We start from the raw sequence: 16,598 nt of genomic DNA, 5'->3' as shown, positions 1-16,598 counted from the left end.
TTCATGTTCACACTTATATAAGTTTCTCCTTCAACTTCCTTACCACTGCCTTGGCAATCTTTTCCTTTGAAGTTCTTTCAAGTTTTATTGTATCTTATGTTGAAATTAAGTAGATCAAGCTATAGATGTTTTCAAACTATGCAGTTATTGCAAAGCAGACTCACTCATAGGATTTTTAGAATATGCACTATCATTGAAAATGACTCGCTTCATGGATTTTTTAGAAATGTATAGATTAAACAAAGAGAAATCCATGATAGCTCACAATAAAAAAAATATGTTGGCTACAAGACTGCTCGCACAGTGGAAATACCTACAGCACCTGACGAAAAATATGGATCTGTTTACTCTCACCGTTGTGACCCTTGTTACGACACTCTTTCGCTATCAAAAGAATACACAACCTCCTCCCCTTTCTGTTGTCAAACAAATGCAGCAAAAAGTGGCTCAATTTGAGGTTTAGGGGGCAATTTTGCCCACGAAAATTCAAGCAAAATGCGTTGAAATTGTCATTCCTTGCTAAAATCACCTACCAATCAGCTCAAAGTAGCTGCATGTTGGTTGAATATTTTGTATTTGTTACGCCTTCCTTTTCGCCATGTAGGGAGTTTTAAGAACTAAACATCCATCTTGCCCGGTACTTGTGCTTGTTGTTTGCTTTACTGGCTGGCAGATTATGGAAAGAGCGATCACGGTTTTGTGTATCTATATATCCATCTACATACATACAGTTGCATATGGATTTCTATGTCTGTGCATGCAGATATATAGCTTTATGCTTATCCTTGTAGCCATATATACATACATGCCTGTGCATCTATATATCCATGTACATACATATCTATCTATATGTATATGGATATATATACATACATATTTATGTTTCTACATGCACATGCATATGGAATTCTATGTCTGTCCATGCAAATATATAGCTTTATATATATGTGAATATACCTATATCTACCAGCTTTAGTGGAGGCATTTATCTCCGGAAAATTGTCTTTGTCCCAATGTTTTTTTTTTTGAGATGAGGAACAACAGAATTTGTTATCGGTGGCCTTATGCGAATGCAACTTACAAGGTTCATGAGCCATAGATACACTGTGCTTAGCGCAATGGATACACAGCAAAATGTGTTGCCAAAAAAAACCTTCCATACATGAACTTTTGCTAGGTTTGCCTACACCTTCAAATACTTGCAAAAGCGAATTCCCATGCTCTAATTAATGTAGCCCATCTTTTCATCGTCATTTGATTTTTCTCTCTACGGCCTCGTCCTGCAAGAAATCCATCATTCGGTTTCACTGATTTGTTGAATTGTGTCAAGTTATCCACAATGCATTCTATATGAATTTCCAGCAAAGTAAATTTGATATTGTTCTTGAGTTGGCTTGAACATTGATGGGCTATGCGTTGAACATTGATGAGATTTGCCCTGCCTGCACTTCAACTTCACTCGTTGGCCTGTTCATCTTTCACAAGTAGAATGTAGTCCTTTGGAATTGTGGGTTTCAAATAGCTGATAGATTTCTATTTTTCACCTCTTTTTGGGTCAACTAGGCAGCCTTTAACATTAAAAAACTAGCTTCGTTGACAATTTTGTGTTTCTTACCTCTTTTCCCGGTTGTCTATAATTTTGTATTTTGTTGCCTTTGAAAAATAGGAAACAAAACATTGAATTTGTTGGGTTGTCAAAGTGTGCATGTATATTAATCTCAATATTTATGACTGTTTGTTTCTTATGTTGCATTTTCCTTTGGAGGTTTTATTTGAATATGTTATTCAACCTTTCTTTATGTTGTTTATTTTCCTATAGACGTTATCTACTCTCACAAAAGATCGCTCCCTCTAATTGTGAAGAGCATTAAGCAGTATGTCATCTTCTACTAGCTCTCCTGGTCCATCAGAATAGCCTCCCCTAGATACTTCGGTAAGATAATCCACTCTATGTTGTCACAAATTTAAAGATATAATCATTCTTTTGGGTATTTCAGCAACACAAAAAACATCACTTGTATACATGTTTCGCTGCATCCACATAGTTGTCATCATTCCCATGTTTCATAGTCTATGCATATATTCTATCCATCTATTAACAAAAAGAAAAAAAAAACTCACAAACACATTAACTTATAGGAATATACAACGAGGCATCCTTTTATTCAAAACTGCTCCACCACCTTGTAATATGACTGGCATTCTATTGTCTTCATGCATGAATAGATATATAGATTGGCACCAAATTGGATATATATATATCACCAAACATAGTTTCCTTTTACCATGTTTGCATTGCTGCTATGGAACTTCCCTCCTCTATAAATTCAACCTTGTTGTCCTCTCCTTGTAGGGACTTAACAATCACCTCGAGCTTACCCCATATGCAATCCGATCTATGAATGCTGGAGATGATATCCCTTCGCCATTGTTGCAGCTTTTGTCATTTAAAAAAATGGCTGGTGATCCAAATGACAATGACAAATACAAAATAGTCCTGTCAGATGGTACATATATGCAGCTAGCCATTTTGTCACCCAAGTATGCTGACTTATTGCATGCAGAGACGTTGAAGATAGGTTCTATTGTTTTGTTGACAAACTATACTTGTCGATATGTTTGGAACACAAGGTAGCTTCTATAATGCATTTTTCCTCATTTATGTGAACCTTTTTCTATGTTGTTTACAAACACATTTCTTGCAATTGAGCATACCTCCTTCTCGCTTTTACAGGACCATCATTATATTCACTCTTGATGTGAAGAAAACGGATTGTCATTTGGTTGGAAAACCTAGATACCTCTTTAAAGAGCAGGAGGAGCAAATGTTGGGCCGTGAAACCCCACCCTCCACTAAATGTGCTCTTAAATTCGGTGTAGATTTACCTTCCCCACAAAATGCTCCCTCTAAAAATATCAGCCTTGTTAAAAGCTTGAACCCTTTCCAAAACAATTGGACCATAAAAGGTAGGGTAACAAATAAGAGGTAGATGCATCAATATAACACGCCAAAGCGCAATGGCCAAGTTTTTAGTTTCGATATTATAGACGAAGAGGGTTGTGAAATTAGAATCACTTCCTTTGATGAGATAGCAGAATTGCACTATCATCGAATTGAAAAAGGAGCTTCATATGTTATTCCCAAAGGTACTGTAAAGGATGCAAACACAGTATACAATAAGCTTAACAACCACCTTGAGATTATCTTGATTGAAACTTCAGTTTTGAAGCGATCTGCCCCTGATCTTGATGAGACTAAAAAAAAAGTCGCTTCACCCCTATTAATGAAGTTCTCACCACTAACAACAATACTTTGGTTGATGTTATTGGTATTATTGTCAACGTTGGAAAGATTTCTGTAATTCGTAGAAAGGATGGTTGTACTGTAAACAAGAGAATAGTAAAAATAAATGATATGTCAACTTTGACAATAGATGTTAACCTTTGGGGCCCGCCATCAGAACAACTAGGTAGTGACTTGAAAAATATGCATGCATCTGGAACATTTGTCATCCTTGCTATTCAAAATGCAAGGGTTGGTTATTTCAATGGAAAAGTCATTAATATTTCAGTGTCTACAACTTTTGAAATTAACCCTTCTATTTCAGAAGCAAACCCACTTTGTTTAAGAGGCATTGTACAACAATGCCTTGATCCACACTCTTCGGTTGTCCATACCAAAAATAACCAGTATCAAAGAATGTCAATTGCATCCATCCTACAATGCCTTAGCATTGTGTCGGAAACCATTGAGACTACTATTACAGCTGTCTTGCGCTTCATAAAGCAAGATCAGTTTTACTATACAGCTTGCCCATTACAGTTCAACGATAAAGAATGTAAAAAGAAATGTAGTAAGTTAGCTGAGAATTTGTGGCTCTGCCCTAGGTGTCAAACACAATTCCCTGAATGTAATTACATACCTCCTGCAGATGAAACTACAAGATCATACAGGCAGTGTTTGGGCTAATGCATTTGATGAGGTTGGCACAAAACTCTTGGCTTTGTCTACAAAGGAACTATACATACTACAATACGACTTAACAACAGAAAAAACACCTCACATCATACTTAATAAAGCTATGTTCAAGCACTATAGCTTTACAGCTTTGGTTTCTACTGACACATACAACTCTGAGCGTAGAATAAAAGTAGCAATCAACAAAGTGCAGAGGCTCGATTTTGACGCTAAGTCCACCTATCTGCTTGGAGAGATTGCTAGAATGGGTGCAACCACATGACTATATAATTGTTGGGGCAAAAAAAATAGGAATTCTCTTTGTCTACGTACACTATATGAAGCTCATATTTATGCATTTACAAACAATTTGACAATGTTTTGTTCCACCACACTTGCTCGCAGTTATTTCAAACATTGAACAGCTACATATAGCCACATATTACTATTGTGTTGTTTTGCATTTTGAGATGGCTTGCTCAATCCTTTAACTAATATGTTTTTCTACCGATGAAGGCTGCCAATTGCTCAGTATGCTTTTATTTAGAACCTCTTTTTCTATGCATGGTTTATATGTGTATGCATATATATGTATGGATGTATCTGTGTGTATATATAAAGCCCCACAATTTTAAAGTACCCACCCTACAATCTCTTCACTTTCTCCTTGCAAAAGAAAAACCATTTGCCAGTTTTCTTTGAAGATGATTCAAAAAAAAAAAACTTAATCTCATTGTCCGGGAGCTAACTTTTACCTCTCTTCATATAAATGTGTGCTGTAATCCGCTGTCATACCTAAATAAACATTGTTCTTTCCAATTATGGTTCATTCATAGCCCTTGTTTAAAATTTGATTCAAAATGCACTTTGAAGATATGATACCTTCATATTTCAGCATTTCTATACATAAACACATCTCCACAGTTTTAATCGCAATGTGCATGTCTATGGATTTCCTTTTTCTGTTCAAATTGCAATTCTATGTACGTTTTGTTACCACCTCTTCCAGATTTACATAACAAAATTAAAGTTCAAACCATGACTATGCTAAGTTCTTTGAATTGATCTTTGTACGTTTCCATTAATCTGTTTGCATACACACACACATATATATATGGCTGTGGATCTGAGTATATATGCATGTGTGCATATATATATATATATATATATATATATATATATATATATATATATATATATATATATATATATATATATATATATATATATATATATGCCTTTCTCTACATAAGTGTCTTCATATACACATATGTAAGTATATACTACTATGCACTACATATACATATCTGTTTATCTATATATATATATATGTATGTATGTATGTATGTAGGTATATATGCATGTGTGTGTATGCATTTGCATAGAGATGCTCCTATATATATGTATTTCCATATCCACATATGTACCTATATATTGTTTTTTGCTACATATATATCTATATACATAGATATGTTGTGATCCCCTTCAAGTTCAGCCGGTGGAGGAGGGTGGAGAACCATTGGAAGGGAACTGGGGTTCTACCGACTGAACCGTCTTCGCTGCCTTTCATGCATATAGGACTACATGTTTCTGCCATCATACACTTTTGCCATATACTACCTTGCAAGCATCCTTCACAAGACTTTTGCATTGTAAAGCTTTGTAAGATTGTATGTTGCCACCATCATTGTTACAACTTCTAAATGAAAGAGACCGTAATAGGAATTTTAAAGTGTCCACCCTTCAATCTTTTCACTTTCTCCTTCCAAGAAAAAAACCATTTACCAGTTTTCTTTGAAGATGACTGAAAAAAAAAACATTTAGTCTCATTTTCCAAGAACTAGCTTTTACTTCTCTTCATATACATCTCTGCTCTAGTCTGCTGTCATACCTAAACAAACATTGTCCTTTCCAATTATGGTTCATTCATATCCCTTTTTTAAAATTTAATTCAAAAAGCACTACAAACATATGATGACTTTATATTTTAGCATTCCTATACATAAACACATCCCCACAGTTTTAATCGCAATGTATATGTCTATGGATTTTCTTTTCTATTCGAATTGCAATTCTATGTACGCTTTTTTACCACCTCTTCCAGATTTACATAGCAGATTAAAGTACAAATCATGCAAATGCTAACTTCTTTGAATTGAACTTTATACGTTTGCATTACTCTATTTGCATACACACAAACAAACATATATATATATGGATGTGGATCTGAGTATATATCCATATGTGCATATACATATATGTGTATATATGTATATATACACATATACACATATACACATATGTGTATATGTGTATACATATATACATATACATACATATATACATACATATATACATATATATGTATATACATATGTATATATATATGTATATACATATATATGTATATATGTATATATATATATGTATGTATGTCTTTCTCTACATAGTTGTCCGCATATACACATACGTAAGTATATAGTAATTTGGTCTACATATACGTATCTGTTTATATATATATATATATATATATATATATATATATATATATATATATATTCATGTGTGTGTATGAATTTGCATAGAGATGCTCCTCTATCTATGTATTTCCATATCCACATATGTACCTATATATTGTTTTTTGCTACATATATATCTATATACATAGATATGATGCGATCCCCTTCATGTTCAGTCGGCGGAGGAGGGTGGAGAACCATTGGAAGGGAACTGGGGTTCTACCGACTGAACCGTCTTCACTGCCTTTCATGCATTTATAGCTGCATATTTTCTGCCAACATGCAGTTTTGTTATATACTACCTTGCAAGCATAGTTCACTGGCCTTCTACATTGTAAAGCTTTGTTAGATTGTACGTTGCCATCATTGTTGTTACAACTTCTAAATGGAAGAGACCGTAATAGGATTAACTCCCATTTGCCCAGTTTTCCCATTGTCTAAAATGCTTCCTACCATTGTTGTTTTTCCCTTATCTTTGGTTTGCCTGGCTGGCCATAACGGTTAGTACTATTTTCATACAACTTTCATCTCGGAATGCATTTTTTTACTATAGTAAGCATTCCACTACAAGGTTCTTACATAGATTTTAGAGACCCAAACTCAGCCTTCCAATTATAACCCAACAAGTCTAGCTTTGCACTGTTTGTTCATGCCCGTTTACATTTTGCTTACATTCTTTCATCTACAGTCTAAAATTGCCTCTACGTTATTTCCCATTGGCCTAGAATTTAAACCAACCTGTGAACTACAACTTTATTGCATTGTGATTCAATCTTCCCAGATTAAAAATAAGAATGGTTGCAAATTACTCAATTATAAGTTTGTTATATTGTAAGCACTTGTTAGAAAATTAGCTTCCCTACGCAATAGTGAATTACTAATTTGGTATAGGCATAAGGGATTTTTGGGAAAAAAAACGGAAATTAGAAACACGGTTGTTTCAACTTATTAGTTCTAAGAAGTCCTCAAGCCCTCGTGTAGGTTGTTCCTGTCCTTTACGAGCCCTATAGATTTTATAGCTCTCATTCACGTTTGCTTAAGGAATCAACATCTGAATTAAGTGTTTTGGCAAAAAAAAAATATTTTCTTGTTATTTCAGTTTGTTTATATATGTCTTGGATTAGTTACTTTCTTCAAACATTTGGCGGTCTATATCCTAATTTCCCACCATTATCTAATTCTTTTAGTTTTTCAAAAAACTCCCCAATCCACTATTCACAGACGCATCCATTTAATTGTCTTCTGTCCATACTGATAACTCTACTATATGTATTGTACAACATCCTATGTTAAATTGTTGTTGTTACTTAATAATGGTTGTTCTTCTATCCTGCCCATCAAATGGCATGAGATTGGCTTTCTAAACTGTATGCATACTGCCTTCTTAAAATTAATCATTGTACATATATATCTACCTCTTTGTCCACACACACACACACATACATACCGCCACACCCGCACACGCACACACACACACACACACACACACACACACACACACACACACACAGTCTCGCATATATATATATGCATGTTGGTATACATACATGTGTGTATATGCATATACATATATGTGTTAACATACTTATCTATCTGCATATGCACATATGTAAGTATATACTATCCTAAACTACATACATGTACACACACACACACACACACACACACACACACACACACACACACACACACACACACACACACACACACACACACACACACACACACACACACACACATATATATATGCATGTTGGTATACATACATGTGTGTATATGCATATACATATATGTGTTAACATACTTATCTATCTGCATATGCACATATGTAAGTATATACTGTCCTAAACTACATATATGTGACTATTTACCTATTTATCTATGTATATATCTATGCAGGTGTACATGCATGTGTGTATGTGCATATACATATATATGTTGTCGTATCTATGTGTTTACACATGCACACATGTAACTATATACTATTTTTCGCTGCATATATATGTATACACATAAAAAAGTATGTCCATATATCCTTCCACTTGTCTAAACAACCCCATTTATATCTGCCCTTCCATAAATGCACTGCACCGTTTACGTGTTCCCTTGTATACCATTTCTATTCATCTCAATGTGTAGCCACACCCATATACACCCTTCCATAAACACTCTTCATCACACTGCGCCCCTTCTCATTAGCCTATCCATACAATAGAATTCCCTTCATCTTCAATCGGCGGAGGAGGGTGGAGAACCATTGGAAGGGAATTGGGGTTCTACCGATTGAAGACTCCACTACATTTTAGGTTCCTGCACCGAAATATGCTTCCAACCATATGTGTCGCACACTCAATAGCCCTCCACTCGTTCTTTCCCCTTTGTTGCTTCTCATTCTAACACACCCCCATTCTTGTGTTTTTCTCAGATCTCCAAAGAGCCTGCTCCACAAACAGATTGGGAAGTTCTTATGTCTCGATCCTCTACCAAACTAGTTGTTAACCACAACAAGGACTTTGACAGTTCAATTCATTTATTTGCAATAAATGCATCAACCAAACACCACAATACTAAAATGTTAAAACAATTGCACTTGCCTGTTGCACGATGTCTTGCCCAAGTTCCAAGGCAAACGAACATTGCATATGATAATGATGAGCAACTCCCTTCAGAAATACTACTCTCCGTCAATGAACAAGTAATGTTAATAGCTAATCTATGGATACAAGATGGTTTGGTGAATGGCTCATTAGGACAAATCAAATCCATTGTCTATGATACAGATTCTAAACCTCCTGACTTACCAAAGTACATGGTCATTGAATTCAAAAATTATACTGGACCTCATTGGGACAATGCAAATCCAAAGTTTGTCCCTATAACTCCTATTACTCGAGGTAGCCGCACTCAAGTCCCCCTTGCAATGGCTTGGGCTCTTACTATTCACAAATCCCAAGGCCTCACTTTGGCCAAAGCAACAATCAATATTGGAAAGACTGAAAAACAAGGGCTAACCTTCACTGCACTATCACGAGTGAAATCTCTTCATCATTTAAGAATAGACCCGCCTTTCACTTTTGAAAGGTACTCAAAATTACAAAGCAATGCTTATACAACTATCAAAAAGAAAGAAGAAAACAGATTGGCTGCTCTCTCTAGTCAGCTTTCTACATCACCCCCCAGCTAGCAACTCTAATCAACAACAACATCAGGTATGTCACTCCACAATTTCAGCTCCACTCCTCCCTTTACCTTTTAAATTTCTATAGTCTCTACATTTTTACTATGCATCTCATTAATAATGTGGCTTCTTTTCTTGCAGGGTCCATCTTAATTGTTGTCTCACTACTTTTCTTCACCCGTCTAGAATTTCTACACACAACATTATTCAACGTTGGCCTCCTCTTACCAGGTATGCCAACAATTTTCTATATTGCCATTCTCTTTGGATACTCATTCCATATTTAACAATTACACCATCCAATTTCCCCATAATATCTCTAAACAAGGTATAGCTATCTACTTATGTTAAGCTATCCGTTCTGGTTAAATATCCATTTGACGGATTTTAGTTTAGTCTTCATTTCAACTGTAAGAAATAGTTTAATACAAAATGCTCATCATTACCTTTCCCTGTACTGGGTAACTATGTTGCAGCATTGCACTCCTCCTCTGCCACTCCTTTTGGTTGCAACAAAATAAGGTATATTAAATGTCAAAGTTTTTTCGTTATAAATATGTTGTATCAATTATTCTAATATCTACAAATATTATAATTATATTCCTTGTTGTTTATTTCAGATCCATCCAATTTCTCCCTTGCATTGTTCAATGTCTCGCCAATGATATTTAACCTCGTCTTTTGCCTTTCACAGAGACTAGCTAAACAAACACATTCAAGCTGCTCCATCTACACAATGCAACTACAAAAAAACACAGCAGGTAATGCGATTCAAACCTATCCCATCACTAATCTTCCTCTGCTCGTTTTCTAAAAAAATGCACAACCAATTTTCAATCAACGTTTTTCAACTAATCTGGCATTTCTACATCGTTGCTTTTCTACTTTTTGCTAATTTTAAAGTTCTCATCCATGCAACAATCAAGGTTTTGCTTCAACCACCGCTATAGAATGAAAAGAAAAGGGCACAAAGACGTTCAAGTTCTTCACTTTCGTAAGTATATACCTCCCTAATTACAGGTCCACCAGTTTAAATTGCACACTTAAATTGCTTGCATTGTTCGGCTTCTTCTCTTATGCAAATTTTAGTGATTACCTCCCTTCATATGTTCTATGGTTTAACCTCACCATATCCATCTGCTTTGCTTTTGACAATTTCCATGCCAATATAGATAAATATGTTTACTTTCAAATGCATTTTTAATATATTCTTTTTACCAAACAAGTTCAACTTGCAGCCCTCTCTGCCACAACAAACTAGACTTCCGCCACCCATTCCTCACCATATACAAATGAAAGGTAACAACGACCCTTCCCCTCTCTTTGCGCTTCATTTTCAATAATTTACCCCAAATAAAACATTTTGTTTGTACATTTCACTCACTTTGTTGTGTTTCTCCCCCCCTGCAGGCTTTATTCTTCAGCTCTCATTTGCTTCCTGTTGTTGAATGCACATCGGTCAGATTGTTGTTCATTTGTGCTTCAACATATACTTATCACCCTCTTGTAAAGATTGGCAAAAAAGACAAGATACCACATTCCGACAGCCCCTATCGACGACTTGTTGTAGGCACTTCTCCTGCAACTGCTATTTTTACAAATAGTGGGGGAATTTTGTTTGTTGAATGAATGAGACTGATTAGTCTATGGGACCAAGAAAATCACAGGACTGCATCTTTTGAATTCCTTTCTATGTCTGATCTCCTGCTATGAATCTTGACCAGATAGCTAGTAGTTTGGTTGATCCCGTCCTCATCAAATAAATGATACATGTTGTCGGCTTTCAAGATAAACTCATATTGAGCATGAATATCATCGTAAGCAGTGCACTCAATGAGAAAGTGTCGTTCAATCTCTATAGCATCCACCTTGCAAAACAAGAAAGTTCTCTCCTCCCAAACCTCTTTGGGTCTTTCTCACCTACTCGTTTCACGTCTGAGATGATGTGAACCAGTCCTTAATTGAGCAAGTAACAGCTTTGCCTTCCCTTTAATAATTGTCCCTAAATATGCTTTCTCGCCATGTTCTCCAGCTGGGTTAAAGTCTTTGATGTAATACATCTTTTTACGACCAATGTGATTAGTCCACATGGCAGTTTGAAAATTTTCAATGATGAACTTATTTATTTCCCCATTAGTATTAGGACACTTGTGCAACTTGATGTTCCATTTGTTCAACCACTTTTTGTTTTGTTTCATCCAAGTTTTCTTCCTACAGTTAAGACCCTCTTCCATCACAATCTTGGGCCATCGTTGGTTTTTCATGTTTGAAACCCAAATTGATATAAGAGAGAAGTGTTGGGTATGCTTGTTGGATCATGCTTGTTAGGAATTGCCTTGTTAATGAGAGATTAGTTGTGTTCAAAATTAAAGGTTTTTTTAAATGACTAGTTAGTGTGAGGTAGGTTGTTTGAAATTAAGGTCCATGTTTTCTTTTCTAAATATTTAGATGCAGTTATTTGACAATAAGAGTGTATAATTTTTTTCTAAAATGAAAAAAAGGTAAAAATGTGTGTTTTGTAGTCTTTTTTATATTTTGAATTCAATTTGACTTTTTGTCTTGAATGTGATGATTAGTTTATGTTTATATTGAATAGTCAGTAACTAATCAAAGATTTGACTAAACTTGATTCTACACATTCCAAGGATTTAGAATTTATTTACAAATTCTCCATTCCTTTACTTAAGTTGTATCCACAAGTGCAAATTCAAACTTGGTTCATATTTTTAACTAAGATTTTGACACTTGAACTTTTAAAATCAAATATCATCATGGCCCAAGCCCCTTTCCAACTAGACATTACTAGCCAACTTGAACATGAAGTGTTCAAATTTGAGAGCATGGTGTTGTCTAAAATGATCTTAATCTATTTTGTGTAATCAAGAATCAAAAGCATCATCATCCAAGTATAACTAGAGTAACTATCGCTAGCCATTGCGATAACTATCGCTAGCAGTGTTATTGCCGACAACAACAACAGCCGCTAGCGGTGTGAGGGTCGTTGGAGACTTAGGGCCATTGGTGGTTTGAAACCGCTAGCGGTTAGCCCTACTAGGGGTTTAAAAACCACAAAAACCATATTTTTTTAATTTTTTTGAGGTAAATCTATACGGTACGCTTTGTATGGCCATGAAATTAAAAAAATTTACCTCTGAGATCCCTGCACTAAAAATAGGCAAATTATATATCAAAATTCATGGAATCAACCTTCAGAATCCAACTGTGAGGTCATTTTGGGCCCAAAAATCTCTGAATTTTTAGGTACCCTTTGGAACATAGAAAAACCCTCGAACTTCAAACTCTTGCAAAAATGGACTCTGTATATCGGATTTCAGCGAAATGAAAGGCAATCCTAACTATTTCAAGCCTTCTAGAATTTATGGTGAGATCCAAAATAACCCAAGATGAACAATTTGTTGTGTAAATGCAAATAATCTCCCAAAAAGTGAATAAGAATCTTCAGATCTAGAGCTCTAATACCATGTTAGAATTCGTGAAATGTGAATCGCACAAGCCCAATTATCTTCTGCAAGAATACCTGTCACACAATAAGAGAAAATTGAACAGCAAAGAGAATTGAAGACAATTAACAATAATTGAATGTATTGCTTTGAAATTGCTTATTGCTTAATTACAATGAAGGATATGACATCCTTATAAAGAAATCTAACTCTAAAGATAGAAATCCTAAATGGTGAAGTCTACAAGATAGACTGAGAGTTAAAATAGAATGCATGAATCAGTCATGTATGCACAAAAAGCATAATAAACTAATTAATGTATGAAACTCTCGAAATTATAAACATAGCTTGCTTTTCCTAGTTTGCATTATGCATGGAGATAAATATTGATTATTCATAATTAATTAATTAACTAACTAATAAATGCCAATAATTACTTACTAACTAAACGAAGGAATCAATTATTTACTGAAATAATGCAATTTTTTTTTTTGAATAAAAGGGTTAAAACTTTATTGATAATCAGAAATAAGCATTACCCAGAAAGGCAGAGCCCCAAGGCCCCAGAGAAGACAACCAACCCAACCACAAATCAACCAGCTTCATAACCATCCTTGTCCTTAGTGAAAATCTTTTGCAATTCCTGACAGTATTCCCCAGAGAGATGCTCCCAGCCTTCCACTTTCCAATCACTATCATGATCTAAGGCCCACTTGGCCAAACAATCCGCCACTCCATTCCATTCACAAGGAATATGGATGAAGGACACCTACTCCATTAAAGAGCTAATTTGGAGAATCTGTTGAACAATCCTTGCCAATTGCCACTAAATTCCACTCACCTTCTGCTCTAACAACAAGTTAACAACAATTTGTGAATCTGATTCACAAATCACCTTCCTACAACCCAACGCCAAAGCTCGCTCCAGTGCATAAAGAATCACTAAACCCTCCATAAAATTATTAGACTGCCATCCTTTATGCACCGAAAAGAAGAAAACAACCTCCCCCCTGTTGTTCCTGCCTACACTCCCTATTCCAGTAGGGCCTGGGTTACCCCTAGATGAGCCATCAGTGTTAATCTTGATAAACTCATCCTGAGGGGGTATCCACCTTCCCACCCTTTGCACCTTCTTAATAGCCCATCTACCTCTCCGGACACAAGCAAAGGTCAGAGATAGCTCCTGCAATCCAAGCCTACTCACAATATCTACCTCATCTCTACCCAGCGAGAAGTTCACCTCACACTTAGCTTCCACGGTCTCCCGAATCATAATAGTGATCCTATTCCAAACTTGTTGAACAAACAATTTAGCCTCACGAAAAATCCTCCCGTTCCTTTCGAGCCAAATCTGCCATAGAATGAAGATGGGCCCAATATACCAAACAGTCTAGATGGAGGATGGAATAGGAGGTCTGCCCAAACTACTCCAAAATTCCTCCAGAGAATCAGCATGGACACAAGGACGCTTCCACACCCCCCACCAATAGTGCCAGATAAGCATAGAGAATGGGCATATGAAGAACAGATGAGAGGAATCTTCCTCTCCGTTACCACATAGAACATAGATAGAAGGCCCCAAGAATCCTCGCTTGCAGATATTGTCCCATGTAAGACATCTATTCCAAGCTAAAGTCCAAGCAAAGTAGTTACACTTCGGCCAAGAAGCATTATTCCACACCTGTTTCCACCTATTCACTTCCCTTCCCTCGAGTCTTCGGCTCATCAATTCCCAGTAACCACTAGCCACATAAAAGATGCCCTTAGGATTTGGGGACCAAGCAAGCCCATCCTTACCCTTGAGAGAGCTACAATGTCTATTCACCAAAATGCCCTGTAGCTCCGCACATTCTTCCTCCATCCCAACCACCAGCCACTCATTAGGATTCTTCCACCACTCCAAATCCAGCTGACCGCACCTATAGACAACCTTAAAATCACTCACCCTTGACCATCTCGCATCCAAAAACCTCTGGCTCACGTTTCAAAGGTTAGGAAACTGTTCAAGGATGGGAGGGTAACCATCCCAAGAGTCCTTCCACAAAAGGACCTCTTCCCTCCTTCTGCAAATCCAAAAAAGCCCTGCCTTAATGAGAGAAGCCCTCTCTTTAGCATGTTCTAGATCGATGAGCCCTTTCCTTCAAGTGGATATTTAGGGATTTCCTCCAACGGGATCCTCTGCATATATTTGTTGGCCAGAATCCTAGCCCAACCTCAATCCTGCTCAACACACCACCTCCAGTACAGTTTAGCTATAAGTGCCTCCCCAAAAAGAATAGACTGCCTTAACCCAAGCCCCCCTGACTGCTTTGGGCTACACACCAGGTCCCAATTGACCAGACTCCACTTGGAAGAGGAGAGATTTCCTGCCCATAAGAACTGCCTAGCTAGAGAGTCCAAACCCTTCAAGAACCACTTAGGTGCCACCTGAAGCATACATCAACAGGTCGGCAGAGCCTGAACCACCGACTGAATCAGTTGAACCCTCCCCACAAAGGATAACCATCTATGGGTCCAGTGATCAACCTTCGATCGGAACTTATCCAAGATCCCCTGCCATGACTCCCTAGGAGGGTTGCCAAGAGAGATAGGGATTCCTAAATAGGTCAAGGGCAGGGAGCCAATTTGGAATCTCATAATAAAAGCAATCCTCCTTTGGATATCTTCCGAAGTGTTGAAAAAGAGGATAGAAGACTTACCCTTATTAATCAACTGGCCAGACGCCGCAAGATATACATCCAGGACCTTCTGCAAATTAGAGGCTTCATTGATCTAAGCTAGCCCCATAAGGGCTGTATCATCCACAAACTGCAAGTGAGACTGCAGCTGTAGGTCATTACCCCAATTCCAACCTTAGATATTACCCAAGCCCACATTATGCTTGATCGGCCTCCCTAGACCCTCAGCAAGAAGAATGAATAAATAAGGGGAAAGGGGATCCCCTTGGTGGAGACCCCTTGAAGCCCCAAATAGCTCAATATGGTCCCCATTGATAAGCACTAAGAAAGAGGTGGACGTAACACAACTCATAACCCACTAGATCCACCAATCAGCAAAACCAAAAGCCCTGAGGATCTTCTGAAGGAAGGACCACCAAACTCTATCGTATGCCTTGGCCATAGCCAACTTGATAAACATAGCCTTTTCCTTGGAGGTTGCCATAGAGTGAATGGTCTCTGTAGCAATGACCACCCCATCTAGAATTTGGTGGCCTTCCACAAACCCACTCTGCTCCTCCGAAATAACACTCCCCAGGCACTTCTTCAATCTGTCTGCTATCAGTTTAGAGATGATCTTATAAATCACATTGTAGAGAGAGATGGGGCGGAACTGGCCTAACCGGTCGGCCCCTTCACACTTGGGAATTAGAGCAATGAAGGTCGCATTCAAAGCCCTAAGCATCTGCTTATTTCTCTGGGACTCCTGGACAACATCCAATAAATCTAGCTTAATAATTTCCCAGAACTCTTGAAAGAATTCAA

At 37.0% G+C, this 16,598-nt stretch overlaps 2 protein-coding genes across 2 annotated transcripts; both read left to right on the top strand.

Annotated features, from left to right (window-relative positions):
- Window positions 1–2,398: 2,398 nt before the first annotated feature.
- Window positions 2,399–3,970, top strand: LOC131046420 (replication protein A 70 kDa DNA-binding subunit C-like). Its single transcript, XM_059209768.1, has 4 exons — window positions 2,399–2,631; window positions 2,735–2,967; window positions 3,049–3,266; window positions 3,353–3,970. The coding sequence occupies exons 1-4, from the start codon at window positions 2,399–2,401 to the stop codon at window positions 3,968–3,970; spliced, it is 1,302 nt and encodes a 433-aa protein (XP_059065751.1).
- A 5,079-nt stretch (window positions 3,971–9,049) lies between these two features.
- On the top strand, window positions 9,050–9,661 carry LOC131046421 (uncharacterized). Its single transcript, XM_057980155.2, has one exon. It carries the CDS (start codon window positions 9,050–9,052, stop codon window positions 9,659–9,661), a length of 612 nt encoding a protein of 203 aa, XP_057836138.2.
- Window positions 9,662–16,598: the final 6,937 nt, after the last annotated feature.

Source organism: Cryptomeria japonica, chromosome 1, assembly GCF_030272615.1.
Source record: "Cryptomeria japonica chromosome 1, Sugi_1.0, whole genome shotgun sequence".
Classification (NCBI taxonomy): Eukaryota; Viridiplantae; Streptophyta; class Pinopsida; order Cupressales; family Cupressaceae; genus Cryptomeria; species Cryptomeria japonica.
Note: the sequence above shows the minus strand (reverse complement) of the source record. Positions and strands in the feature narration are given on the sequence as shown.